Here is a 27,521-nt window from a genome sequence, read left to right as displayed (position 1 = left end):
TATTAGTCAATAACTACACCATAACAACACAAAATAATAAATATAATGTATCAGTCTACACGCAGTAAGGCGTAGAGCATTATAATATGGTGTGATATATACAGTATGCAATAATTGCATGAAGCATAGAGAATATAACCCCGTAATGAAAAATTGGAATTACATTTGTTTATTTCTTCTATTAGCATTCAAACATTAATCTTCGTTCAACCCCTACAATATGTCATGTCACGACAACAATCAGTCATCATGGGTGGATAATAATATAGGAATAACAACATGTTTTGAATGTTCAACATCATTGTTAGTGATAACATGCAGTGTTTCAAATACTTTCATCAACTCTCCAACTAAACTTCCGCGATTAGATAAGGGACTTCTATTTAGTGTTTTCCAGTCTCACTCTCCACATTTCCCTGCGCAACTTTACGGTCGTTCTGCCGTTTCTCCCCTGGTCCCAGAATATTTTTGATGTAATAGCCAACAGGCGCTGCAATTTCGGAATCTGTCCTTCTATGATGGCGGACGAAAATTTCCATTGGAGGAACCGCAAAGCAGAAATCATACCCTGAATAGAGCAGAAACCGAGGCACCGCGGACCGAAAAAACCTCCTCAAAACAAATCCGCATACGCCCGGACTCATGTCGGAAGATGTCAAGGTTGCAGGCACGGAAATAAAGCTGTAGTAATTTTGACCATTTTAGATTTTTGATAACTAATTTCATTTTTAAACCACATAGTTGTGCGGTCACCTTTGGACGAGGAAGAGGATTTTCGAGCTCGGGCAACCCCACTCTCTGAGAGCTGCATCTTTTTGGGAGGTAACGTCAATTCTAGCTTCCTTTCGTATTTTTTTCTGATTTAGAATTCTGAAATTTTAAAATTTGTACAGGCCGCAGTTGTAGTTTTCTTGCTCCTCAATAATTAACAAGGTTGAGCTGTCTGCGCTAATGTGCATGGTTGGAGAGCGTGCCACTTTAACAAGGGTGATGGCTGTATCGCAAATAATCTGTTGATTTTTGAAAGCGATTTCAAAGTGAAGTTTTCAAGTGCTGCAACGAATTGATTATCAACACTTGTGTATACAGCTAATTAATCAATGTAATTATATTTGATGACAAATGTATTTTGTTGCTCGTAAGCGCGTGGGAAATTGCGGTAGTGACCGAAGGACGTGGAGGAACATTCTATCCAAACACAAAATGCTATTGCAGCCATGTTTTAGGAATTTTTCTGCAATTGTCTATCACATTCTGCTGACACGTCTGTGGTGTTGCAGTGTTTGTTCATGTTGTTATGGTCCATATTCAGCCTGTCAACTTTCCTATAAATCGACATGCTTTAGAAAATGCCTCAAATTTGGAATATTTCCTACTTCTGTTTTCGGAATGGTTAAGGTTTCTAATTTCCATTATGACATTGGCGCCACCTTTCGGCAGGTATTTTGAGAAATTGCAATTTGTCCTGTTTCAACATTTGATTGTAACCATTTGAATGATTGTGGAATATGGAATTCGATATTTTTTAGGACATTATTGAATACAGGTGTATTTGACTGAAAATGCATGCTCTATTTTTCCTTGTAGTATATTTGGTAGATTGCTGTTGGCTCCAGCCTAGAGGATTAGAACAGAGACATTCATATTGATATACATTTGCCTTAAAAAGTCACTTTTATAAGGCATTGCGTGTATGTTGCTTCTAATGATGAGAAATAGGTAGCTGCAGGGTGTGTTAACTCAATCTGAACGTCTTGTCACTTTGACAATCTTTATATATATATATATATATATATATATATATATATATATATATATATATATATATATATATTGCAAAAGGATAGAACTGACTTGAGTAACCTGAGTAGAGTTGCATATTCAGCCTGCTGTCTCATAAACCAACCATATGCATGAGTGGTCTGAAGTTCATTGGTGTGAGAGCCATAAGAAATACTCGTTGTCTAGTGTTTCATAATCAGGAAGGTTATTTAGATACATTTAACATCTGCTATGACTTCTATGGGATTCATGTACATTTGTTTTTAGTACCAAAATGTAGTAATGCAGGTATTAAGACATAAATAACATAACAAGTAAAGGGCTCTGTGTGCCTCTGTGTAGTATTAGACAAGGTATGAACAAGTCTTACATCGAATAAGAAGAAGGAGAGGTAGCGAGGGAGATGGTGACACTGGACATCTGAGTAATGTCCATTGCATTGCATTCCTCTATTACAATTCCCTCTGAAACCAACTAGAAATGCATTGTGTTGAAAAGGCCAAGGTTGATTGTTTCTCTGTGTTTTGAGAAAGGAGGTATTAGAGAGAGAATTCATAGGCTGGATGCAGTGGAGACTGGTGGAGGGAGACATCTGAGGAAGACGGGGCTCATTGTAATGCTTGAAATGGAATAGGGAATGGTATCAAACACACATTTGATACCATTCCTCATTTCATTCCATGCATTACAATGAGCCTGCCCGAAACAAGGTATGAACTGGATTTGATATGTCTAAACTTTTGAAATCATAATGAAAAGAAAAAAACTAAACACTGACCAAACAGAAGGGAACAGAACAGCACACACAAGGGGAAAAATGCAGAGGAAGAGACAGTCAGCACATTTTAGGAACAGGAAAACAATCATAACCGATTTCTCTGCTGTTTACATTAATCCCGTGGACACAAAACAATTTCCCGTGCTGCATGGGTTGTTTTTGTAAGTCAATCTGGGGCAGCCATTTTGCTTTAGTAATTTTGAAGCTTGCTGACCTTTTAGAACTGCTATAAATTTGAGCAGTTGGTGGAAAATGTGTGCTATGCGTGCTAAATCTGAATGTGAACTCTGACCTTTCCCCATTTGCATCTAATCAGAAACACTGGGGATATAAATTGCATGAGGAAGCAATTCCATGTTTATAATGGAAGGAGGATACATGTATGAATGATAGCAATGTTTGTATTGAATGACAAGCCATGAGGAATGAAACACGTTTTGGATTTGTTTGTTTATTTGAGTGTTGAAGTGAAAAGCACCTTTAGCAGACACACAAATTCCACTTTGATTGTTGATTTAATGGAGTGTTGGAGACCTATGACCTGATGTGCGTGTGCCGTGTGTTTCAATGAATCCAGGAGTTAGGCGTTGGCGGGAGTACACCTTACAGAAAATGTCATGCTACGGAAACGGACAAGATTTCTCTGCTTTATATATGCTATTTTAGAGAAATAGGAATTTAGATATTTAGAGAACTTCAGGCTTAACGTGAAATCACTGTAACTAACCAGACTTCTTTTCCACAGGTGACTGACTGCTTGGCCCCAGACGAAGGGGACAGTGAGAGGACTGATAAAGGAAGACCTGTTTGTACCCTCAGACTCATCACCAAGAGGTAGGCCCAGGTATGGCGTCCTGGTCAGCTTGTGAGCCAAAACTGGCTTCAGCCCCAATTCATCCTAATCGGCTATATTCTTCTGAATTTCAGTTTATTTTGTTACAGGCATAAACAAACTCTAGACAAGCATATTTTACTCTGCTTGTCAGGTGATTATTGTCTGCTGCAGTGCAATTATGTAGGCTGTGTCAACCTACCTGTATTTAAAAGAAAAAGTGGGTGTTTCAACATAGATGGTGTTTTATGGTGAGGTTGTATGTGAAAGAGGATACTTGTCTGACCTTATTTTTTGTCCTAGTATTGAAAATAAGAATACAGTTCTTAGCCTCGCATCTGTAAGTACTTGCTAAAAGCTATCAAGGTCTTAGCAATTACTCTTTTTTTTGTGCTCTCCTTTTCTGTGCTGGCCAAGGTAAACCATTGGCATTTTTCCAAATTGGCTAAACACATCAGCAATTACCCACCGTATATAAGTGTTGGTGTCCTGAATAGAATGAACATCTCTGAAAATGACATCACTCGAATTAGGCCCGGGAGAATGGGTTTTTTCAGCTTTTGGACTGCTACATGAAAAGGGTTTTTGGCATTGGGAGAATATGTGCATTGCATATTTCCTTCCATCCTTCCCTCGCTTGTTCTCTCTCTCTCTGCTTAAAATGAACCTTATTGGCCTCATGAATAATGCACAAGGACACCCAATCGATGCAGCAAAGAAATTAGGCTTTTTTTCCAGTGTAGTTATTCACATAGAGCTAGTCAGAGAGTTTTTTTGTCCATTTTCTAAAGGTTTTGCAGCTCAGGTTGCCTTTCTAAAAATAATTTTTTTTTTGCTCAGAGAATCTCATTTCATTTCTGAGAGCGAGGGGAAAGAGAGGGAGAGGAGAGGGAGGGAGGGAGGGAGGGAGGGAGCGAGCGGGGGGGGTGAAAGTCTCCTCTTGGTCTAATGAATCCATAAATCATAATAGGGCAGGTTTTCCATGCTTGCCGCAGTCTGCACTGCAATTTTGATTTTCATCAAAAATTTAATCTGCCAGCGTACAAGAGCTTAGCGACAGACCGGATGCAACCCTGAATTTCTAATTTTAAGGGCTGCTCTTCAGGATTTATTTTGGTATAATTCAAGGCTGCTTTTCAATATCTGAAGTTATTAAATTTTAATTCACAACATTAACATATAAATTGAAAAGATTTTACGGGGGTTTCGGAGAGCATGCGGAAGGAATTTTACGAGGTGCTGCTGTTTCTGTTTCCAGACCATTCCAGCTAATAGAAGGAAATTGAAAAAAGGAAAAAAAATAGATTATTCTGTTTCTCTGCATTATTGCTTTTTTTTAAATCACTGGTTGGAAGCCATCTTGGGGAACATTTATTGCATAGAGGATGATGTGGGGGAAAATGTGGTATAGATTAAGGAGAGTGGGAAAGCGTTTCAGGCTGAAATAGGTTTTGGTCACCTCTTTCAGTGGGTGACAATATTCTGCCCGCCACTAATGCTCTGCATGGTAGAAATGTAGGAAATCTATTTATTGATGTTATGTTTATCTTCACATTCAATTCTCCCATCATACTCTGTGTTCTATTCTCATATTTCTGTTTTATTCTTCATGTTGCAGATCCTTGAAATTGGATATTGTTTGCACAATATGACAATAATTCCGCAAAATTATTATTATACAAATATAACAGATTTTCCTTTCCTTTGCAAAACTCTTGCTCAAGAATGAAATCCGATGCCTAGCATACTGAACGATTACTTCTGCCGTTACCCCATTACATACCGTCCATATTTGTCTAGTATTTTTAGTATCTTGACTAATCTCTGTGCTGTTTTGAAATGATATCAAGTTCCTTTTCCCCAGACATCTCTAGCATTGACAAACATTATCTTAGGCTGTAGCACATTTTGTTGAATACCCCATGCAATGACATTTAACAAGACAGCAGCCTCCAATCTTGGGGCAAACAGTCTATTGGTAGTTTTGCATAACTGACATTCAGTTCTACATACACTTTATGTAAAGATGCACACAGCTTGCAGAATGATGCAGGCCAGAGCTAAATCCCAGACATTTTCATGTGAAAATGAAATTTGATTGAATAAATGTCCTTATTTAATGGTTGATGTGACATCACGAGTATTGATTTGGCTTCTTGATGGGCTGTTTTATTGATTTGTCAGCGTCTGTGATGGGATGAAAAGCATCCATGTAAAATGTGTTGTCTGAATTAGAACTTGCCTTGTGAATGTCCTTTACAATTCCAATGCCCACATTTAAGCAATTAAGGCCTCAGATCAATGAAAAGCCTGATGGTTTGGTTTTGCATGTTGAATTTGATTGGAAAGAATAATACAGCAAGCAAATTTGTCTCTTCATGCATGATATGCACTCCCAACTGCTCCGAAAATATTACATGAGAAATGTAATGTGGGTGGTAACATGATTAATCACAATTCAGAGACCCATCAAATAATTTGGCCTAGCTATCAAGAGATGAAAAGTGAGACATTTGTTCAGCATTTTGCTTAGAGAAGTGACGCCATTCATAATCCGGTTGATTCCTGAGAATTCTGTGCTAGCTTGCTACCTTTATCTTTATTTTATGTTGAATTTACCTTTCTTCGCCATTTGAGCAAATCCTTTTTAAATTGGCTGTGTGATGCATGCATGAGCAGTATGCTCGATACAAAACCTTTTGACCATCAATTGATTTTCAGCCATTTGGAGCTGATGGGGCGAGGATCGATGCTGCTTTCCCACAATGTAATTGTTCTCTTATCAATAGCCGTAATGCTGCGTTCCAGGTTTCCCAGTGTTTTGCTTTTACTGACACACTGTGACATCCTGAAATGTGTTTCAGTTTTACAGCATCAGGCTATTATTTGAGCATGTCATTCACCTGGTTTGTTTATATATCTGTTCTCCTGAATTGCCTAGCCATATACTATGACAGATCCAAGACTTTCAAGTTGCATAATGTGAATAGAGGTTCAAATCCTCGATTTCTACTGGATATGAAAAAAACATGTCAGAAGTGCAGTCTCAGTCACCAGCCCATATGGTGGAATTCTTTGAACTGTGAGAGGATGGAAAGATCTGAGAGTGATATGATGATACCTATATTCTTCCTACTCACTCAAGTGCTGTTGAAAACATCTGTTGCCTATCGATTGTGTAGTGGACAGAGACATTCCAGGAAATGGCTCATGGTTTTGTAAATGTAGCCTACCTCTTAAAGAGGATGTTTTCGATGGCCTAGCTTAAACCCTGGGTTCACCCTTTCCGTGGTTTATTGCTTTCACTGACATTTCATCAACTTGATTTTTCATTTGAGTAATTGTTTTGATGCTTCCAGGTAAGCCAGGCTCAAATAACCAGGCTATCGGTAGCTAGGCTAGCTGCATAGCAACCAGCACAAAATTAATGCCTACGTGCACTAAAGGAATTCACTGAAGGATTTAATCACTGTCCGTCATTATGGGATGAAATCCAATCATGTCGAACTCTGGGAAGGAATTCCAATTTTGCTCTGGCTTGTTTTTCACTCAAGCTACTGTGTTTTTTGCTAAACGCTCCTGTCACGAACTCCAACCAAAAATTGCCATCTGTAAAACAAAATCCTGTCATAAAATTCAACACAAACTGCCCAGATGTGGAGAATTTGCCTCTGTTGAGGAGCATTATTAGAATGACCAACATTTTTAGGCTAAGCTTTGTTGGCTACAGGGGCCAGGGGTGGGGGTGGGGAGCATGATCACTGAAATGCAAAGAGGACCAATGCTGTTCACCAACATTAGAATAAGCCAGGCTGTAACAAAGGTGACCAGTTTCCTCACTAACAGTGGTCTGTTGTAGTCATTAATTCTACTGTCAGTCGTCATTTCCCAGAAAAGGTGTTGCTCTCATGAAAAGGCTGATTGTTGCTTTTTTGTGCTCTATTATTAGTGGTGTTTTTTCCTCCCTTTTCCACAAAATCAGTCTTCCAGTTAGAACTCTGTCGGTTGAATTTTAAATGCAGCCGCTCGACAATCATTTGAGCTTCCTCATTATACAATAGTCCTATGCTACTTTTACAGTTTGAGGCTGGAAAATGTGGATGTTTTTCTTGAAATTGGAGCACCTGGGTGCTGTGAGTTTATTGTCATCAAAGGTCATCCATAAACAATGAAGCTCTGTTTGCCAGAGGGCTAATTATAGATAATAATGGGTATCTAGCCTCTCCCATTTATTTAACTCATTTTTTTTTTTTAAGCGCTGTCGTGACTGCTTTTTTCCCCCAGTTTCTTTTCTAGTTGCGATTGGTTTTCCACGGCTTTGGTCATAACAAATCATATACAGTATCTGTCTATATCAAATAGCAAACCTATTTTAATTTTTCACTATTCAGAGAAGGAGGAACTAGCCTATGTGTCTGGTTTCCGGATTTAAATATTTGAATATATTTCTGTTCCTGTTATATATTTCTGTTTTCCATATTGAAATTGTTCCTTATTCATACGGTTACCTAACATTGCCGTTAAATTGTACTTTCTCATTGGTATGCCAAGCTCTCTCCCCTCTCCTCTCTCTGAATTCTGAAGTGGCTCAGTCAGACATAGCAGCATCCATCCAAGTGTGTGGGTGTTACTGAGTGTCAAGTGCTTTGCCATAGAGCTGAATAGAGATATGGTACAGTAATAGGCTTCTCAGGGCTAACCATTGATGTTCTCATTACTATGGGGTATGAGAAAGGTAAAGCCCTCCGTGTGTCTATCATCTGCACCTATTCAAAGCAAGGATTCAGTTATTCAAGAGTTGTATGAATCTCTCTCTCCCCTCCCCCCCCCCTCTCAGCTTTAGGAGTGCTGGCCCAAAGTAGGCGTAGTCATGAGTGCTGCTCAGGAAGTGCCCAATCCTGGGCAGGAACAGATGGACACAGAGGGTGGGGTTCCGGATGGCCCCTCCCCTACTCCAACCACAGCTTCCAACACCACCAAGACCCCAGCCCAGGTCACAGTGAAGAAGGAGCCTGGTACTGGGACAGGCACTGCAGGGGCTAGCAATGGGAAGAGCCAACCTGCAGAGATCTGTGTTACACTTGGAGACAGCCGGACCCAGGGTATGCCCCGCCCGCCCGCCCGCCCACCACCACCAGCACCTAACCTCAACACACTCTGTCAACTAGGACAGACTTGGTCAAATCACTGACTTGCAGGGTTCATTTGGTGAAATACAGTGTGTTGGAAAGAGGAAGCATTGTCTTCTTTTAGCTCTCTACTCCAACAGTTTTGATTTGAAATCACACAGTTACATAGTCTCCCTATTTCAGGGCATCAAAATTATTAGAAAAGGCATGGAATGCAATGAGGAATGGTATTAAACACCAATGATACAATTTGTCATTCCATTCCATGCACTACAATGAGCCTGTCCTTCGATTTCTACCTCCACTGTTACACATCCACCATAGATACAGTAGAAACAGGAAAAGACAATGTGCAAGAAAAATATTCGAGCCAGCACAGTACTGTATGGTTTGGTTTGGCTCGGCCATGTAGTGTGTAAAGCCCCCAACTTCAATTAAGCTTTTGAACTTTGAGCCTCGCTCTGTCTCACACAGGATCCTACGTTTGTGGGATATGTGGGAAGAAATACAAGTACTACAACTGCTTCCAGACGCACGTCCGCGCGCACAGAGGTAAGGGCTACTCCCAAACACTGGTTCTTTTGTGTATCAACATGCATATTGTTTGATATGATTAACATAATCAACTCAAGTAGCCTCATTTTAACGATTTAACGTCACCTCATGTTTAATGATCTCCTTCTGGTGAATATATGGGCATGAAAATACAAGCCCTTATCCATGAGTCACATGAATCCAATTTCAGAAAGATATAAATTTGATTTGTAGCACTACGTTATATTTTTGCGCTCATTTCTTAGCATTAACTTGTCAGCCGCATTCTTCCACTAATACTTTTTAAGTAGTCTCTTTTTTTCCCTCTTCCTGACATCCATTATTTTAATGTGAAGGATGCCAAATGTTTTGTATGTGTGGCTCAGACTGAGTCAAGCTGTTGTTATAAGTGTTGGCACCGTTCCAATGGAAGATCTCTTATGAATGTATCTCTTTCTTTCTCTCTCTCTTTTTTTCTTTCTTTCTTTCTTTCTTTCTTTCTTTCTTTCTTTCTTTCTCTGCAGAATCGGACGGCATGCCAGTGGAGGGGGCACCCCCACCTCCCAACAGTGAGTACAAGGATGTTTAGACACGAACCCAGCTACACACGTACGTGCACACACACACAGATGGAGTTATCTGAATAATGAAGTTATCTGAAACAAGAAGGGAGAGATGCTGTAATCTTACTGTAAGTAAGATTTGATGCTATTGGTTGCCCATGTGTACCACAGATAGAGTCTCTCAGTACGGTCTCTGTGTGTCCGACTGCAGATAGCTTCCGCTACTCCTGTGACATCTGCGGCAAAAAGTACAAATACTACAGCTGTTTCCAGGAACACCGGGACCTACACGCCGTTGATGGTAATTACCCCTCCCATCTCCGTAACTACCCCTCTCGTCTCCGTGACTACCCCTCTCGTCTCCGTGACTACCCCTCTCATCTCCTCTTCATCCGAAAATCCTCTCACTACACAATTGCCCTGGGGGAGGGGGTAGGGTTTGTCTTTGTCTGTTTGGATTGTAGCTTGTTTTGTCCCCAGGCTAATTTTAGATTTGTTTAGATTTGAATTGCATCAGAAGTTCACATAGGGGATGTACACACTATAGGGATGACCTGACCCGTACCATACGGTGCTGGCTTGGATGTTTTCCTGTCATGTTATCCTTTCACTGTTTCAGCAACTCTGGTGGAAGAATAACCAGGCCAGCTCGGCTCTGTTCAGCTCTGTAGTGTGAATTGGGTTATGTTACACTGCTCTTGTGGCTCCCATTAAAGCATACTGAATGGGAGATGACCTGCTGTGTGTCATCCAGGGTGAAACTCCTCAGCACTGCAGATGTAAATGTAACGGTTGGAGGTCACTGACAATCGAAGCAATCTTCCCCCTTTCCTTTCACCCTCAACCCAGACCCATATGAACAGGTTGAATTACCTGTGGAGGACCTCAAGGAGGAGGAGCCAGTGGAACCCTACCAGAAAATAGGACCAAGTAAGACTGCCCTACATGCTGGTGAACTGTTGCTAGGCAGAATATGTATTGGGGATTTGGCTTGGATAATACATGACAGTTAGGTTGAGCAAATATTGAGACTAATATTAGTAACTGACTTCACTTTATGACCTAAAAGATGATGAGGTGTTGGGAAATGATTATTATGTCTCAAGAATGTCCTATTGATGAAAGCATGGGTAAAACTAAATATTTATATAGCACATACACAAAGGCAATTCAAAGTGTTTTACATAAAATAGATAAAAAGGAAAGAGCATAAATAAATAACAGAAAAAATAATAAAAGTCACAGTGCATTTTAGGATCAGAGTGCAATTATTAGCAGCAATTTAGTTTTCTTTAAATTAGAATACCTGTTCCCTGGGTTTTTGGGACTCTAACCCAAATTCCTTAGTTAACTTAGTAAAATACTCTAACCCAAGTCTTTATTTGGGACTCTAACGCAAATATTATTTGGCCAAATCTTTTATTTGGGACTCTACCCAAAAAGTAGCCAGAGTTGGGGCTGATCTAAGATCTTCCGGAAGTTCATTCCAGCTATGTATAGCATAATAACTGAATGCTGCTTCACCATGTTTTGTTTTAATCCTAGGAACAGTTAGTAGACCGGTGCCTGATGACCTAAGAAGTCTAGAGGGTTCATAGTGTGGAAGCAAGTCAGCGATGTATTTTGGCCCTAAACCATTAAGTGATTTACAGACAAGTAATAGTATTTTGAAGTCAATTCTATAACATAATGGTAGCCAATGCAGAGACCTGAGAACTGGTGTAATATGTTTAGCTTTCATAGTCCTTGTTAGAACTCTAGCAGCAGCATTCTGAATGAGCTATAACTACTATGTAAGTGCTTTTTTGGGAAGGCCTGAGAAAAGTTAGCAGCTATGTATAATTCAGTGTCGTCCGCATAGTTATGGTATGCGATTTTGTTCTCTTGCATAATTAAGCCTAGTGGGAGCATATAGAGGTTGAATAAAAGAGGTCCCAGAATTTAACCTTGAGGTACCCTACACATCATGCTAGTTCGCTCGGATGTGTAGTTGTTAATGGAAACTACATTTTAGTGATCCACCCAGAACTTTGCAGTAGTTTGTTTGTTGTCATTATAATCCCTTGTTTGTAATATGCATGATTTAAAAAACTAATACGTCTTCATTTTCCTCAGAAACTGGGAGCTACGTGTGTGAGTTCTGTGGGAAACAGTACAAGTACTTTAACCCCTACCAGGAGCATGTTGCTCTTCACACACCAATGAGTAAGTCTATCATCTCAGAGGTCCTCTTATTTGGGGTGTTAATGATTAGACGTTGTTTTTTATCGCCAGCTCCTCCATTTAGTTAACTTCTCTATCGATGTTTGATTGAGGCAGAGATTCAGCCAATTGCAGATAGCAGATATCCTCTTTGCAGATATTTTCCGGAACACACATTAGTGTGAATGCGACTGCATTTAGGAAGCCGTAGTGTGGAAAGTTGCTGTCTGCAATGGCATTGAATCCTGACCTAAGTCACTGCAATCATCCGTTTGAGGTGATACTGACAGAACGTCTCCCCTCATGCAGGCTCCTCCTTCGATCTGAGGTTACCTCGCTCACAGCACCGTGGTAACATGGAGGTCAACAAATATGCCGCCCTCAAACTAGAACACAGCCAATCAGGTGAGGCGACCTACTGTCTCTCAACTGAAACTCTGTCACGATCTCTCTTCAGTAGCAATACAAAAGGGCTCTAAACAAAACCATTTTAATAGGCGTCAACATTTAGACCAAGATGAAACGGTCTTGTTTGTCTTCATCATCCATCCACAGATTGTTGTATAACTCTACACTTCGCTCCCTCTCTCCTCTTCTCTGTCCCATCTCTCACCTGATCGTTTCTCTCTCTCTGCTGAAGAGTGTCCTATAGAGAGGGTACAGAGCTATTTAAAGCGTGGCACACTCTCACATAAGATTTGGGTCAAAGAGATGGCATAGGGTGGATAAATATTAGGCCTATATTCAAATTCAATATGAAAATGAATCCCCCTTCAATACTGTTCCGAAAGAGCATTGTATCCATCCAAGATCACAATCAATGCTATATGATATGCAGTGTCCTGACAATGGTTGGGCCTCTGATTGGGCCTCTGATTATCGAGCATCAAAAGCATCACAACGTTCCTTAAACCTTATTTATACCCTACGTAAGAACACAGTTAACCATGTGCGATCCTGGGTACTTGCCTCACTGAAATATGCAGAAGTGTGCAGCCCAAAATGTCTCTCCCAACGCCAGGATCGCCATTTTGCATAGCTAATTGCTACGTACATAGGGTACACATTGGGCTTTGCTGTATTATGTCACGGTGAGCATCCAACAGTTTTCTGCTGGTTTGGACGCCATCTTGTTTTATTGAATGCCTCAACTATATGTCTCTCACAGAAAGTCCTTTTAGCCGGAAGATAGAGAGCAAGATGCAGTCCAGTCTGGTTGACACCAACAGCTCTCAGAATTCAAGTGGTGAGCAATGAGGCGCGTGTGTGCGTGTGCTTGTGTGCGTGCGTGCGTGCGTGCGTATTATTTGCCTGTATGTGTGTTTATGAATGTGTCTGCTCGCATAGCACAGGGAACATTGTTTTCAGCTCTGCTTCTCCCTGAATCCATCCACTGTGAATGTCAATAAACAGGCAGACACTGCTGTAATGATGGAGAAAACAATTTGACCACCATTCTCATATTCTGAGGTGTGTGTGTGTGTGTGTGTGTGTGTGTGTGTGTGTGTGTGTGTGTGTGTGTGTGTGTGTGTGTGTGTGTGTGTGTGTGTGTGCGTGTGCATGAGATGACGCCTTTTCCTTCTCTCCCTCAGGTACTCCAAGCCCCCTGGTGGCGGGATCATTTCCTGCACCACAAACACAGAGTGAGTCCAATGCTGCTGGAAACAGAAATGCATACTGTACACATGCATGCATGCATACAGTAAAACAAAGCTCATCATTTCACCTTTTCCATTTTGTTTATTTGTTTTACACAAACAAAAGCTGCTGCCGGTGACCATGTTTAGCTCAATCTTCATTTATTCTCAGTTTCACTGTTTGTGTGTGTGTGTGTGTGTGTGTGTGTGTGTGTGTGTGTGTGTGTGTGTGTGTGTGTACAGCTGTTTACATGTCTATCATCTGAAAGGGTGTATTTGGGCAGGTTTCTGCAGAGCGACTCGGCTAAGGAGGAGTTTGGGCTAGGTAGACAGGCATGAAGGAGAATATTTCTGTTTCGTAGCATTGCCGTGGCAGCAGAGCAGTACCATGAATATTGCTGATAGGGCTGTGATGGTCATGGGATTTTGGGTAGCGGTCGATCGTCATGCAAATCATCACTGTTCAGGTCCGACTTTTCATGTTGTAATCTGTCTGAGGCTGACCCTTGGTGTCTCTGAAATGCATTTTACAAAGAGAACTGTTGAAGGGAGGATGATCTTAGTGTTTTAGCAATACCAATATTGTGTTCCAATACCCCAAATTTAGCGTGTGATACTAATTTTACCGGAGTATACAGTGATATTGAGAAAAATATGTTTCTGAAGGGACACACAAATTGCTCCGAACCGTGAGGAAAAATGTGTCTTGCAAGTTTACAGTAGCTTGCTTAATGTCCTTTTTTTTAAATATGGATGCTGTGAAATCTATCAAAATGTGGATTTTTTGAGGGTCTGTGTTTCAAAAATGTTGACTTGAAACCTAATGCAACCTCCTGACATTATCGCATGACAGAGCCAAATTAACCTTGTGGTGGACTGCTGTTTCTATTACTAAACAACTAATGAATAGTCATACACATCCCAAGTTTTTAAATAGAATACAGATTTGTTTATTTAACAGATAGCAAGAGCATCTGGCATAAAAGAAAGTGCACACATCAGATGAAAAAGTTCACGCTCTTTCCCTCAAACTCCTTTGGGAGTAGGAGATGGAGACAGTTTGATAGACGGATTAAGGTAATAAAACAATAGTTAATAATGATTCATTTACACTCCTGCTATTGGATAAAGTATATCTATATAAAAATAGACAATTCTAAAATCAATGTGTTCAAACGGGGGGTTGAAATTATCAAAGCATTGAACATCTCACTAAAAGCTTCAATCATTCAAAAACTATACTTACATCCAAACTGATTCTCTAGCAGAGAAGCTCATCCTCTATTTAAAAATGGCCTTTTTGCCTTCATACAGATTACCACATCAAATTTTTGGAACATCAAAAATGAAATACTGTAAAGTATCATCCTTTTTAAAACAAGCCATACAAAGCTCGTTACAATTTCAATTTTATCCTCCAGATATTACAGCAAATAATCTGGTTAAACTCAAATATACTGATTTGAAAGAAAAAAAAAATATTATGAAGGATAAACAACTTTTAAAAGAATATGGGACTGTATGCTCAATCCAAAATTACAATCAACTGATTGAGCTTTGCCACACAATTGGGAAAAAGAGAAGCTAAGGATTTAGTTTGCCTCATATTAAACATCACAAATGGCTGAAAAAGATTAGTATAAATAGATCAGTATACCAGTTTAATAAAAAGGGGGAAAAAACAGACTGCTGCGCCATACAGGATACACGATTACTGGGAACAGATGCAGTGCCCTCCATAAGTATTGGAAAGAGGAAGCATTTTGTCTTCATTTAGCTCTATTCCAACAGTTTGGATTTGAAATCAAACAATTAGTATGGGGTCAAAGTAGAGATCAGCTTTAATTCAATGAGAGGGGTGGCGGGGTTCTGATTGGGTTTACCATTTAGAAAGTATACCATTTGTATAACACCGTGTTTAGTATATGGTCGACAATCCTTTGCATGCAATAACTGCCTCAAGTCTGCAACCCATTCACCCCCCCAGACGCTGGGTATATTCTCTGGTGATGCTCTGCCAGGTCTGTACTACAGCCATCTTCAGTTGTTTGTTTTGAGGTCTTTTTGCCTAAAATATTATCAGGAAATTAAATGCATGTTCAATTGGATTTAAATCTAAAGACTGACTTCAGCATCTTCCCTTTTTTGGATCTGAAAAACTTCCTAGTTGCTATGGCAGTATGTTTGGGGTCATTGTCTTACTGTATGATGAAGTGCCATCCAATGAATTTGGAGACATTCACTTGTAGTTGAAAAGGCAAGATGTTTCTGTACACTACAGAAAACATTCTGCTGCTGCTGTCAACTAGTAGCTTTAAGATTTAATTTAATATATTTTCAGATTGTTTTCACCATTTAGAAACCCTTTTTTATACATAAATGCTGCAAAAAAGCGTCTGTGTAACCGTCACAGCCCTATTTGCTGACTCACTCTTTGCTTCAGCAAACTGTTTTAATGACCTTCAATAATAACCTGCAGTTAATAAGCTGGGTGGAAGTGCATAATTAAAAAGCTAAATTTTTTGTTCAATCCAAAAACCAATCAGTCAAATGATGTTATGTTTAGACAGGCCTACATCTTATTACAAATGCATTTGGGGAAAAAGGACACAGCATCCAGAAACTCAGGCCCTGGCCACATCAAACTATCAGAAAACAGATACAAACATATACATATGAAATCACTATCTGATTCGATCCATGGAATTCTTAAAAAACTTGATACAAAACAGTGTTTCTAATTGGCTAAACAGACCACAGGACTGAGAAGTTCAACTGTTTCTTTCTGTCTTTTTTGGTCCGTAAAAAACCCTTGGCATCTCTGTTCTCCATCAACAGATGACTCCCATAGAGAAACCATTGGCCCAATCCATAATTAACGGATAGCATGGACTGGTGTGGCCCAGGCCTTTGCATTTTGTTTCCGTACGTTGTTTTGAGGCAACCCCCCTGCTGGCGGTGCCACAATAGCAATCTAGAGGATGTAATGTGAAACCAAAGTAAAACTGAAAGAACTTGTTTCTCACTTTCAGCCTCAAACCAGTCATGACTATTCAAAATAAAATCATAACTGATATTGATGTTTCTCTCAAGCAAATGTCTTAGTTACATGACTGTATGACTAGCAAAGGTCATTGGAATTAATGACATCCGACGCAACATTGGAATTAATGACTTCCGACGCAACATTGGAATTAATGACTTCCGACGCAACACAGTCCGTTGTGACACAATGGTGTGCTTGGGGCGTAAGCCAGTTAGCTGAGATTGAAATGCTCCCTAGACATTTAGACTCATAGCTAACATTTAAAAAGCATAGATATGGTTTCATTAAGTAGGTTTAACAGTGTCCATTAGATGTCCCTTTGTGTGTTTTTTATGTGTTAAAATTAAACATCTAGTCACAGTAGGAGGCAGTGGCCTAGATTTACACAGCTCAGGGGATATGATAGGCTGGGCAGGTCCAACTGATGCTGTTGTGTTTCATGGATTCAATTCCAAGAACCCTGCTCAGATAGAAACGCCATTGTGTAGATTAGAACATGTGTTTGAGTGTCTTGTCTGGCCCGTAGAAGAGGAAGTCACGGGTTGGTGTCAGCTGATTTTATTCTATCTATATATTCCATTTCTATCTTCTATCTGGGCCCCTTGTGTGTTCTAGAACCCTACACATGTGGCGCCTGTGGTATCCAGTTCCAGTTCTACAACAACCTGCTGGAGCACATGCAGTCCCATGCTGGTGAGTCTACTGTAGATGTACGAGAGACTAGTACTAGAGAGGCCGTTCACATGAAGCCTCGTAGCAGATGAATAGGTAGACCAGGCAGCCCTAGCATTTTGTCTGATCTGATTTTCTTCAGTCCTAACTAAAGTTGTAGTCTTAAACTCCTAGCAGATATTGTTATGGTATGATGTGGTCAGCAGATGTTGCAATGGCTTTAACGCCTTTTGATTCTGGGTTGTCTTATTTCTATTTGGATAGTCCCAATTCCCTATACTGTAGCAGCTGTTTTAGTTGGCCTTCCTGTCTCTGTCTAGTTAGCAGCTTTACATCATATATAATACTCTTGAGGACAGAGGGAGAGCTAGAGGATGTTTCCATCCTTTCTTTGGATAATGCTTTTTTTTCTCTCTTTTTTTCCGTTTTCAAATTTCATTTTCATATGACATCAAATTGTTTTTGCTATTTATTTTTGTTATGACCATTGTCACACCTATACTTTTATGAGATGTGTGTACAAGTGTGGTTAGCTAACCCTCTGTAGTTGTATGCAAACAGCTAACCAGTTGTAATTGTTTCTTTTGAGCTTAACCTCTGCTAATATTAGGCTCTTGGCTAACACCTCCCTCCCTCCCTCTTTCTCTCTCTTTCTCTCTCTCTCTCTCTTTCTCTCTCTTTCTCTCTCTCTCTCTCTCTGTCTCTCTCGCTGTGTCTCCTTAGCTGATAATCAGAACCACAACCAAGGGGAGTCACCAAAGACTTCCCCAGGCACGGCAGCCTCACAGGACCAGCTATGGAGGTCTGGCCAGGTCCAGGCACAGGCCAAGACCCAGGCCCAAGGCCAAACTCATGCTCCAGTCCAGCCTCATGCTCCAGTCCAGCCTCATGCTCCAGTTCAACCTCATGCTCCAGTTCAGCCTCACTCTCAACCCCCATCTGCACAGAGAAACCACTCTGTCAACCGTGAGTACCCAGCATACAACCTATATAATTCTCCATCTTTTTCGTAACCTCCCTCCCCTCTCTTAGTCCATCTATATACCCTCTCTCTCTATTTTTCTTCTCTCTCTCTGGCCCCGTCCAACAGAGAACAGTGGGCTACCAGAGAAGGAGCGACAGCAGGTGGCAGAGCGCCTCCTCAGGGTCATGTGTTCAGACCTGGGTCTCCTCAACGTCCTCAACAGCAAGGACTTCCTGAAGCTGGCCCAGACCCTGGTGGACACGGGCGCCCGCCACGGCGCCTACTCCACCCGCGACGCCCTGGGCAACATGTCCACCCTGGCCCTGCGCCAGCTGCCACGCATGTACAACCAGGTCAAGGTCAAAGTCACCTGCGCCCTGGGCTCCAACTCCTCTCTGGGCATTGCTGTGACCTGTCACTCTCAAACCATAGGGCCCGACGCCTGCTATGTGCTGACAGCCTATCAGGTGGAGGGGGTGCGACTAAAGCAGTACATGCTTGGAGCGAAGGAGGCGGACCTGAGGGAGGGGCCTGAGCAGGTGCACCAATGGGTGCAGAACGTGTTGTCAGAGTTTGTGATGTCGGACGTTCGTGTCGCATACGTGACTGATCCGCGGGTGAGCGTCGCAGGGATGGGAGGGTCGCCGCTGGGGGGTGGTGGCCGCGGGAGGGTGTGTCTGCGGTGTGCCGGGTGCTCGCTGGGCGCCGTGGTCCAGGCAGTGCTTGGGAAACGCAGCCTGCAGGCGCGGGGGCTCCACGAGCTCACCGAGCTCCTTGCCACGTGCCGGGACATCGCCGCCTCCACCAGCCTCTGCTTACGCGACGACCCCGCCTCCAACACAACAGACGAGGGCACATCCTCTCCCCCCAGCTCCACCCCTCCCTGTTGGGATCGAACAGCAGAAGCACTCCTCCAGGTCCACGCCCACTTTGAGCAGATCTGTGAAGCATACGGGCGGAGCAAGACCACAGCTCCCGTTCTCCAGGGCCTGAACAAGCACCTGTTGGGGACCCTGGCCTGCCTGCTGGCCCCCCTCCGCCTGGCCGCCCTGGAGCTCAGCAGCCAGAGACGCCCCACCCTGCAGCAGGTCCTGCCTGTCTACATGCGCCTGGAGAAGCTCTTCACCTCCAAAGCTGGAGAGGCCGGGGCGGGCACCGCCTCCAAGCTCTGTCACTACTTCCTGGAGGCCCTCAAGGAGAACTTCAAGGTGGGGGGGGGGGGTAAATGCCATTGTATTTTCTCATGGTTAATTTCACTACATTTTTTTTTTTTAATTACTCAATGAATGGTGTACTTCAATATATACAGTGCTGCTTGAAAGTTTGTGAGCCCTACAGGGATGGTCATTATTTTTGTATAAAATCTTAAAATGAAACCCCAATTCGTAATAAAGATATTCCAAATAAAGGACACAAACAAACCAAAAAATGATATTTTCAGTTAATTTAACAAAAAAGATTTAATGTGTGTAAAATATGTGAACCTCTTCAATCAATAGCTTGTGGCACCTCCATTAGCAGTGAATACGAGATGTTTACTTCAAGTTTAGCCACTAATCAGTCTGAAATCTGTTTTGAGGGATTTTTGCCCACTCCTTCTTACTGAACTCAGCCCGCTTCAGGTCTGGCCACAGCATCTCGATTGGATTTAGGTCAGAACTTTGACTTGGCCAATCCAAAACACAAATCTTCTTTCTCCTGAGCCATTCTTTGGTAGATTTGCTTGAATGCTTTGGGTCGTTGTCTTGTTGGAAGACAGATTTTCAGCCCAGCTTTAGCTCCTTGACTGATGGCTTGACGTTCTGTTCAAGAATCTCCTGGTATACCTCAGAATTCATGGTTACCTTAATGATGTGGAGTTGTCTAGGTTCAGAGGAGGAAAAGCAGCCCCAGATCTTGACATTCCCACCACCATGCTTGACTGTTAGGATACGGTTCTTTTGGTGGTAGGCAGTGTTGGGTTTTCGCCAAACATAGTGGTTTTGTTTGTGACCAAAAAGGTCAATTTTGGACTTCCAGAAACCTTCAGGCTTGTCCAGGTGGTTTCTAGCAAAGTTAAAATGGGCAGTTTGGTTCTTTTTTGACAGCAGAGGCTTCTTCCTAGCAACCCTCCCATGAACGCCATTTCGATTCAGTGTTCTTCTTATTGTTGAAGCATGCACAATTACCTGAGATGCAGCAAGGGAGATCTAGAGATTTTAAGACGTTATGTTTGGGTTGGCTTTTACCTGATTTATTATTTTTCTTGTGGCCCTTGGGGATACTTTGGAAGGGCATCCACTTCTAGGCTGAGTTGCTGTCATGTTAAATGCTCTCCATTTGTAAATTATTTGCCTCACAGTGGACTGATGGAGCTCAAATCTTGAGATGATTTTATAGCCTTCCCCAGACTGATGTGCTCTCACTACCCTCTTCCTGATGTCCTGATTCTACTTACCTACTTGATTTAACCAGTGCAACTTGTGGGTTTGCACCTGCACTAATTTCTTTATAATGTAGTTTTTCTACTACACACATGATTTCCTCTAAACCAACATATGGAATTGGTAAATCTAAACCTGTTATGTCAGATAAAAAAAATGAGTTTTAGATTGGTTCTGATTAAATAAAGATTTCATTGTAAAAACAAACAAAATCTATAATTGCACAAGGGGTTCACATACTTTCAAGCAGCACTGTACATACTATGATTGCTTTTAATTGAAACATTTCCAATTTACATCAAGGCATGATTTAACACGAAAGGTAGTAACAGAGAACACACACACAGATATTTCACTGTTAAGATCATTGAGCCCTTACCAGACCCCCCCCCCCCCTTGTCTGTAGGTGGAGAAAGCCCACCAGGTTGCCATGGTTCTGGACCCCCAGCTAAAGCTCCGCTCCGTCCCAGCCTATCAGCATGAAGAGATCATCGCCCGCGCCTGCGAGATGGCCACCGAGACCCGTGACGGGATGCATGGCGCCGGTGGAGCCTCTGGGGGCGAGGAGCGAGATGGAGATGGGCCCCCCACGCCCAAACGGAGCCGCACTGACCTCACTGGAGGCGGAAGTAGCATGGGGAACCCCCGAGCAGTGGCAGGAGCATCTTGCGCTGTGTCGGGTGGAGACACGGACCCCCAGACCCAGAGCCAGATCAGACAGGAAGTGTTCCAGTATCTGGCGGACCCTCTGCTCCAGGGAACACCAGCCCCTGACCTTTTCCAGTACTGGGGTACGGCGGCTGGCCAAAGGTACCCCAGACTGGCGCGCCTGGCACTGTGGCTCCTTGCCGTCCCCGCCGTTGGGGTCCAGAGCGAGTGTGTGAGCGTGTGTGAGCAGAGTCTGGTGATGAAGAGGAGGCAACAGGTCACAGCGGACGAGATGAACAAACTCATCTTCCTCCGCTCCAACATGGCCTGAGACTGAGAGACTTGACCAAGGGTGTGTCCCAATAGTCTTCTGTTCCTCACATCCTCCCTCCACGCTTCCTTCTCAAAACGCATTGGTGGAGAAGATCCAAGGTTCCTCCCCTTAGATATTCTGCTCCAATGTGTTTTGCAAAAGCGAGAGAGGATGCGAGGAATAGAAAAAAGACTGTTGGGCGTAACCAAACACTAACCAAACCACAACCATCGCTCAACCAATGACCAGACTACATACAGTACAGAGGAGTCGGGGGAACAAGGGAGGCCGAGGCAGATGTCATGGATTCATACTTTTGTGAGAGAACCTTTGCTGTAAAAGCATGTCAAAGTATTGGTTACTTTATGGGAACATGTATCCAACATAGTGGAGGCTGATGGATATAGAAATCGGAGGACGGGCATGCATTACAATGAGCCCATCCTCCGATTGCTACCTCCACCAGCTTCCCCTGATCCAACACTGTAGTGTATGGTGATCGTAGAGGAGGATCTCACTAACATACCATGATTTTTGGTTAGCACCATTTGCAGCAAATAGAAAACGGATCGCCAAAAGGTTGGAGATGAGTTTAGAACGAAACTGGGACACAACAACTAGGAGACTCAGTATGTACAGGATAAAATGCCCTACAAATATAATAATGTTTCACATGCATCTTGGCTTTATTGAATGATGGGCCTACAATCAGATCAGTTTCACCCCATTTAAAACTGACTTAAGTGAGTTTTGTGAAGCATTTCACAATGTTTGTTCCATCTGGTGCTAGCCATTTACTGTTGTCATTCAGGCCTTAAAGATCTATTTTGCTGCATCACTGCTGACCCTATAAATTCTAGATTATATAGAGTCAACTTCATGCCTTTACATCATTAACAGAATTGCCTTCTTTTCACCATCTCTTCCATGGCTTGTTAGTGGTTAGACTTCAGTAGCTCCCACAGGGACTAAAGGGACAATGGATGGCCAATAGGATATACTGCCCTCTAGAGGTTTTTACTGGGTAGCTCTCTGCTCAGTACTGCCCTCTGGTGGTTGTATACAGGGCCTTTCTCTGCTCAACTCTGGACTGTGTAGCCATGCCATCAGACTTTACTGTGTTTCATCCCCAAGTGACTTGAGGGTTTGGGCCATGTTCAGTTTGTGTTTTTAAAAACATTCTTTAAACTGCTTCAAACTCCAAAGTGTGTCTTTTCAATGTTCTCTGTTATATCAGCTTGGTTTATTTATTTCTTTGTCACCCCAAGTCTTTTCTTTGTCCCTGGTTCTTTTTACTTGGAGAATGGAATGGATCCGATGTAGTTAACTCTCCACATTTCAGTAGTCCAAAGAAACATAATGGTATGGTTGTTTCGGTTTCATGCTTTTAATTCATGCACTGGATTTGTTTTCCTAATGAATCTGGTAAGATTCTATTATTTTGTAATTTATTTATGTCCAGTACTAGACATTGTTTGTCCCCAAACCCCACTTCATAACTTTTTAAATTACATTAATGACATTTCAATTGCATTTTATTTCCTTCAAAATATCCACTGTTCAAAACCTTTTATGAAATAGATGTGACTTGCACAAATCTTACATTGTGATGATTTGTTAAATTTGTTCTACTGTGGACTTGGAAAGTGTGTCATGGGAACGTCACATTTTATATATTTAAGCAATAACACACGAGAAGGTGTGCTTTATCGTGGATATCGGAACGGCTGGGATGCCAGTATTGGTACAAGGCCCAGCCGAGTGTGTTATTGCTTTTATACAACGGGTTTACACCGACAGTAACAATTCTGACAACAAGTAATGGTGCTAGTGGGTTTTTTCATGATCTATTGCCCTCCGCCTGTAAAAGAAGGTTATAAAACTGTCACTGTCGTTAGTGATGCAGGTTGGTTGATAGTTTTGGAATGCATGGTCTAATATGATTGGCATGGCAACCCAGTAAACAAATCTCTACCTGGCTGGCCTATAAAAGCTAGCTAGCCAGTTTTTTAGTTTTTGACCTTCCATTGGTATAGCAACGTTTTAATTATTGAAAAACATGTTTTAAAAAAGCTACAATATCCTGAAGGGTGTTTTATGGCATATGTGTATATATTTTGGAAGTGAAAGTGATGACGTAGCCATGCTAATATTGTGGATATCGGAACGGCTTGAATGCTTCTCGGCCAATCACAGTGTTTGATTTGATCAACCCGTTGTATAATAGTGAGAGAGTGTCACACATTGGTTCATCTTGATAACATGCCTACTCAGTAGTAGTGACTGTCTTCAGTCCAACACATTTCAACAAACACCTAGGCATTTCAAGTGCTTTTTACCTCAATTTCTACAGTGACAGGAAGAAATTACCAGGTTGATTTCTAGGACCGATCCCAACTTCAAATAGTTAGCTTACTATAATGGGCAATGCAATTGACATGTTGAAATATTTGGGTTTGGTTTTTACCAGTGGTATTTTGTATGCCAATTGTGAGCAGATTTTAACTGAGGATCTCACGTTAGGATTTCAAACCAGAACATTTTTCAGGACTAATGATGTAATGAACTCATTCTATTGCCTCTAACACTTTTTTTGCAGAGATGAGAATAATGGCAATTATATGCATGCAATCAATATTATAGTACCAATCTATATCACGTAAGCCAGAGTGTTTCTTCTGAGATGGAACAGATTCAGCGGGCTGGGGGTAGAAGTTGTCTGGAGACTCAGATCTAGGATCAGCTTATCATTCCCAACAACACTGACCTTAGATCAGTGTCTCTAGAGGCAACATCATGCTACTCCTTTCAGGGGTGATGGACTACAGTGTGTAAATACAAGAGAACTGCTTTAGCTAGTTGCACCAGCTTTGTGTAAGATCAAACTTAGCCAAGTAATAACTTAAGTGTTTACTAAATTCAGATTTACACATTACTAGATTCAAAAGGGTTGCACCATGTGTCCTAACCCTAACCTAAAGATTATAAATACTGAATATTTACTGGGTGTAGCTCTTCCTAGTGAATGGTTTATAATGGAAATTATATGAAAACCCAAAACATTCATATTATAGAATGTTATTCAACTACTTGAACAGTTCACATTTGAATTCCCTGACTAGAATCTGTGTTTGCTAACTTGCTAGCCAGACAACTAACTAGCTAGGTAGGCATGGTGATGGAAATGTTCCTTTGATTGATGGTTGGCTACAAGGTGATTCTTCTCTCTTAGTAAACAACTTACACCCTACTAGTTAGCAATTTCCCCAAGTATGTGTGGTGCAACCCAATTTAGTAAGTCAATAGTTTTAAAGTAACTTATAATCACTACAGACTTAGTAAGGACTTTACACATTGCTGGTGCAACCCTGCTGTTTTATTCCACTAGGGGGCGCAAGTGTTGCAGAAATGGACATAACACCATACCTCTTTTTATAAACTAGCATTTCAAAGGTTTTGATACATGGAACTCAAGCTAGATACTGTTATAGAGACAAATATTCAGAATAAAGTTTTTATTTTCCGGTGTTAACTTATTCAGAGACCATATTATGGCTTCATAGAAAATTGTTCTTGTTACTTTTCTGGTGGGTGTGTCGAAAGAGGATGCTGATTTAACTGTGCATACGAGATGGCTAACATGAATACTCTTTCCTTATCAGTCTACATTTTTGTCTGATATTCTGAAATCTAATTGAGCATCAATGTTGTGTTCATCATACTTTACAAAGACGTCAAATGTTTGTTCTTTTTGAACTCTGCTAGACTGCAAAATAAAATGCAATTTCTTGTTCATTTGATTCTGTCATTTTGTTGTTTTTTTATCATGATTTGGCAGATAGTTTTCTTCTGTTTTGTGGATCTGAGTTCTCTTATCAGTAGACCTAATTTATACTTTTGTAGCAACACTATTTTTATATACTGATGATGATGATAATAGGATTCTAAGTCTTTTGTTGGTGAATGTGCCGAAGAGGCAGCGCTGTACAATGTTCTTAACAACATTACCCACTTGTAGTATGTGCTCTGTGAATAAACTCGCTCAAATTGATGTATCGTCTCCCTGTGATCTTCATTTGTGTGTGTGTGTGTGTACCCCTCTTCTCACAGACACACACACACACAATCACACATAGAGGTGTGGTAACACCCTAAGAGAGAGGAAGGCTGTTAAGAGATGCCACAGGATCTCTATAAATTCATCCACTACTTCTAAAATGAGCGCTCATGAGCCAAAAACAGGTCCCTAAAATAGACGAATATGTTCAAGAAATTACCTGATTGGTTAGAGAGGGGCACGACACCAACTCCCATGAGCAAACTTTTGATTTTCTTGGCCTTAAACTGAGAACTGTGTGGTCTAATGAGATCAGACATCAATTAACATTAGATCATGAACCATGCAGTCAACACTTAAGCCAAAATTGTGTGGACAGAATTAGCACCAAAAATCTTGTAGCATTTCTGACATTCAAGTTTGTGAGAGTCCATCCATACACATGAACAGTGGAGACGGATAGCTGTGTTTCAGTGACCGTGTGAGAGAGCGTTCACACATGACTGAAGAGAAAATAAGAGCAAGGCCCTATGGTCTTTTACAGTGGCTACAGAGTGAGACAGAGCAAAGCCTTACACAGTGGCTGAGCAAGAAAGATTGAGAGTTCACACATATGTAGCAGGGGAAAGAGAGGGGCCTTACATAAGGGCAATACGAGAGAGAGAGAGAGAGAGAGAGAGAGAGAGAGAAGACACGTAGGGAAAGAGCAAGAAAAGGAGGGAGGGAGAGAGAGAGAGAGAGAGAGAGAGAGAAGACACGTAGGGAAAGAGAGGGGCCTTACATAAGGGCAATAAGAGAGAGAGAGAGAGAGAGAAGACACGTAGGGAAAGAGAGCAAGAGAAGGAGGGAGGGAGAGAGAGAGAGGCCTTACAGAGGCGGGTTAGAGGTGCGTGCGAGGGTTCCCTGGGGGCCACTGGTGGGGTGAAAGACGGAGGGAGTGAGAGCGAGAGAGAGAGAAAGAGAGCGTGGGTCTCGCTGCCTCTCTTCCTCCCCTCGCACCCAGGTCACTGAGCCCCTGAGGCGCTGCAGACTGCAGCCATGCAGAAACACCCGCGCTGGTTTCCAAGGTTACTCCCACCACAAGCCTGCCCGCAAAGGCTAATTCACAGCACATGCGCCCGTCTTGGCCGCGTCTTGCCCCCCCTGCCCCCACACCCCCCATCCATCTCCCCCTCCTCAGCCCCCCTCCCACCCCACTGCTGAAGGTGGGTTTTTCCAAGTCGTTTAACCACAGCCCTGGATGCTACTGCTAAGTTCGTTTTTGCTTACAGCACAAGTGTTAAGGTAACCCTCATTTTCAGTTATTTAGAAAGAGAGAGGGAGGGTGTTGACAAAAAAACAACCCAACAATTGCTTCCGTTACGTGCAGGCTAAGGAAAAGTTGGACAGCTCTTTCACTGACATGGTAAGGAGAGTCCACTGCAGGGCTGGTGTGCACACACAAACACACACGCTCACATGCTGTTACATGGATTTCAGAGCCTCCCATATCACTGGGTTTTAACTGAACCCCAACTCTTGTTTCAGTTTAGTGTACTCTGCAAGGCATACGCAGGAGTTCAAATGCAGCGACTATTGGAATGTGAGGGGATCCCCTATATTTACACCCTGTAGCCACTAGGTGTCAGTCTCAGGCTTTAGCTGGACTGACTGATGTACTGTACCATTCAGGGGTGAACTGGGAACACTTTGACAGATCACCCAACTCCAGGTAACCTCTTGTGTCTGCTGAGCTGGGCGTTCGCAGGCAGGAAAAAGGCCCATGTATCCCGCCTTCCTCTTCTTCCTCTCTGCGTCTCAGACATAGTGAACACATCAGGACTGGAAGCAGAGCCGGATTTATTGAACAGGTAAAGGCTGCCAAAGCCCCCAGGCTCAGCCAATCATAATTGTTTTGGCTCTGTTTCTCGGGCCCCTGTGCAGCCCTGTGTATGTGTACAT

General features: G+C 42.0%; 1 protein-coding gene across 2 annotated transcripts; it reads left to right on the top strand.

Moving 5' to 3' along the window:
• Nucleotides 1-516: 516 nt before the first annotated feature.
• On the top strand, nt 517-25,574 carry znf618 (zinc finger protein 618). 2 transcript variants are annotated; one of them, XM_083669519.1, is made up of 15 exons: nt 517-822; nt 3,306-3,394; nt 8,230-8,494; nt 8,996-9,073; nt 9,580-9,624; nt 9,830-9,919; nt 10,468-10,548; nt 11,734-11,823; nt 12,130-12,225; nt 12,989-13,066; nt 13,413-13,463; nt 17,119-17,196; nt 17,899-18,141; nt 18,266-19,347; nt 20,969-25,574. In XM_083669519.1, exons 3-15 carry the CDS (start codon nt 8,263-8,265, stop codon nt 21,539-21,541), a joined length of 2,817 nt encoding a protein of 938 aa, XP_083525645.1. In that variant the 5' UTR covers nt 517-822; nt 3,306-3,394; nt 8,230-8,262; the 3' UTR covers nt 21,542-25,574. The 2 variants fall into 2 exon arrangements, with proteins under 2 accessions (XP_083525645.1, XP_083525646.1); XM_083669520.1 differs by lacking the exons at nt 517-822; nt 3,306-3,394 and having other exon boundaries at nt 8,305-8,494; nt 9,790-9,919.
• Nucleotides 25,575-27,521: the final 1,947 nt, after the last annotated feature.

This window comes from Argentina silus, assembly GCF_951799395.1.
Source record: "Argentina silus genome assembly, chromosome: 5".
In the NCBI taxonomy this organism is placed as follows: Eukaryota; Metazoa; Chordata; class Actinopteri; order Argentiniformes; family Argentinidae; genus Argentina; species Argentina silus.
The sequence above is the reverse complement of the archived record's forward strand: the minus strand, read 5'-3'. Positions and strand labels throughout refer to the sequence as shown.

Coding starts and splice junctions, on each gene's coding strand:
- znf618 (XM_083669519.1), top strand. CDS start 8,263: ATGAGTGCTGCTCAGGAAGTGCCCAATCCTGGGCAGGAACAGATGGAC. Junction 8,495..8,995: donor TGGAGACAGCCGGACCCAGG/GTATGCCCCGCC, acceptor TGTCTCACACAG/GATCCTACGTTTGTGGGATA. Junction 10,549..11,733: donor CTACCAGAAAATAGGACCAA/GTAAGACTGCCC, acceptor CATTTTCCTCAG/AAACTGGGAGCTACGTGTGT.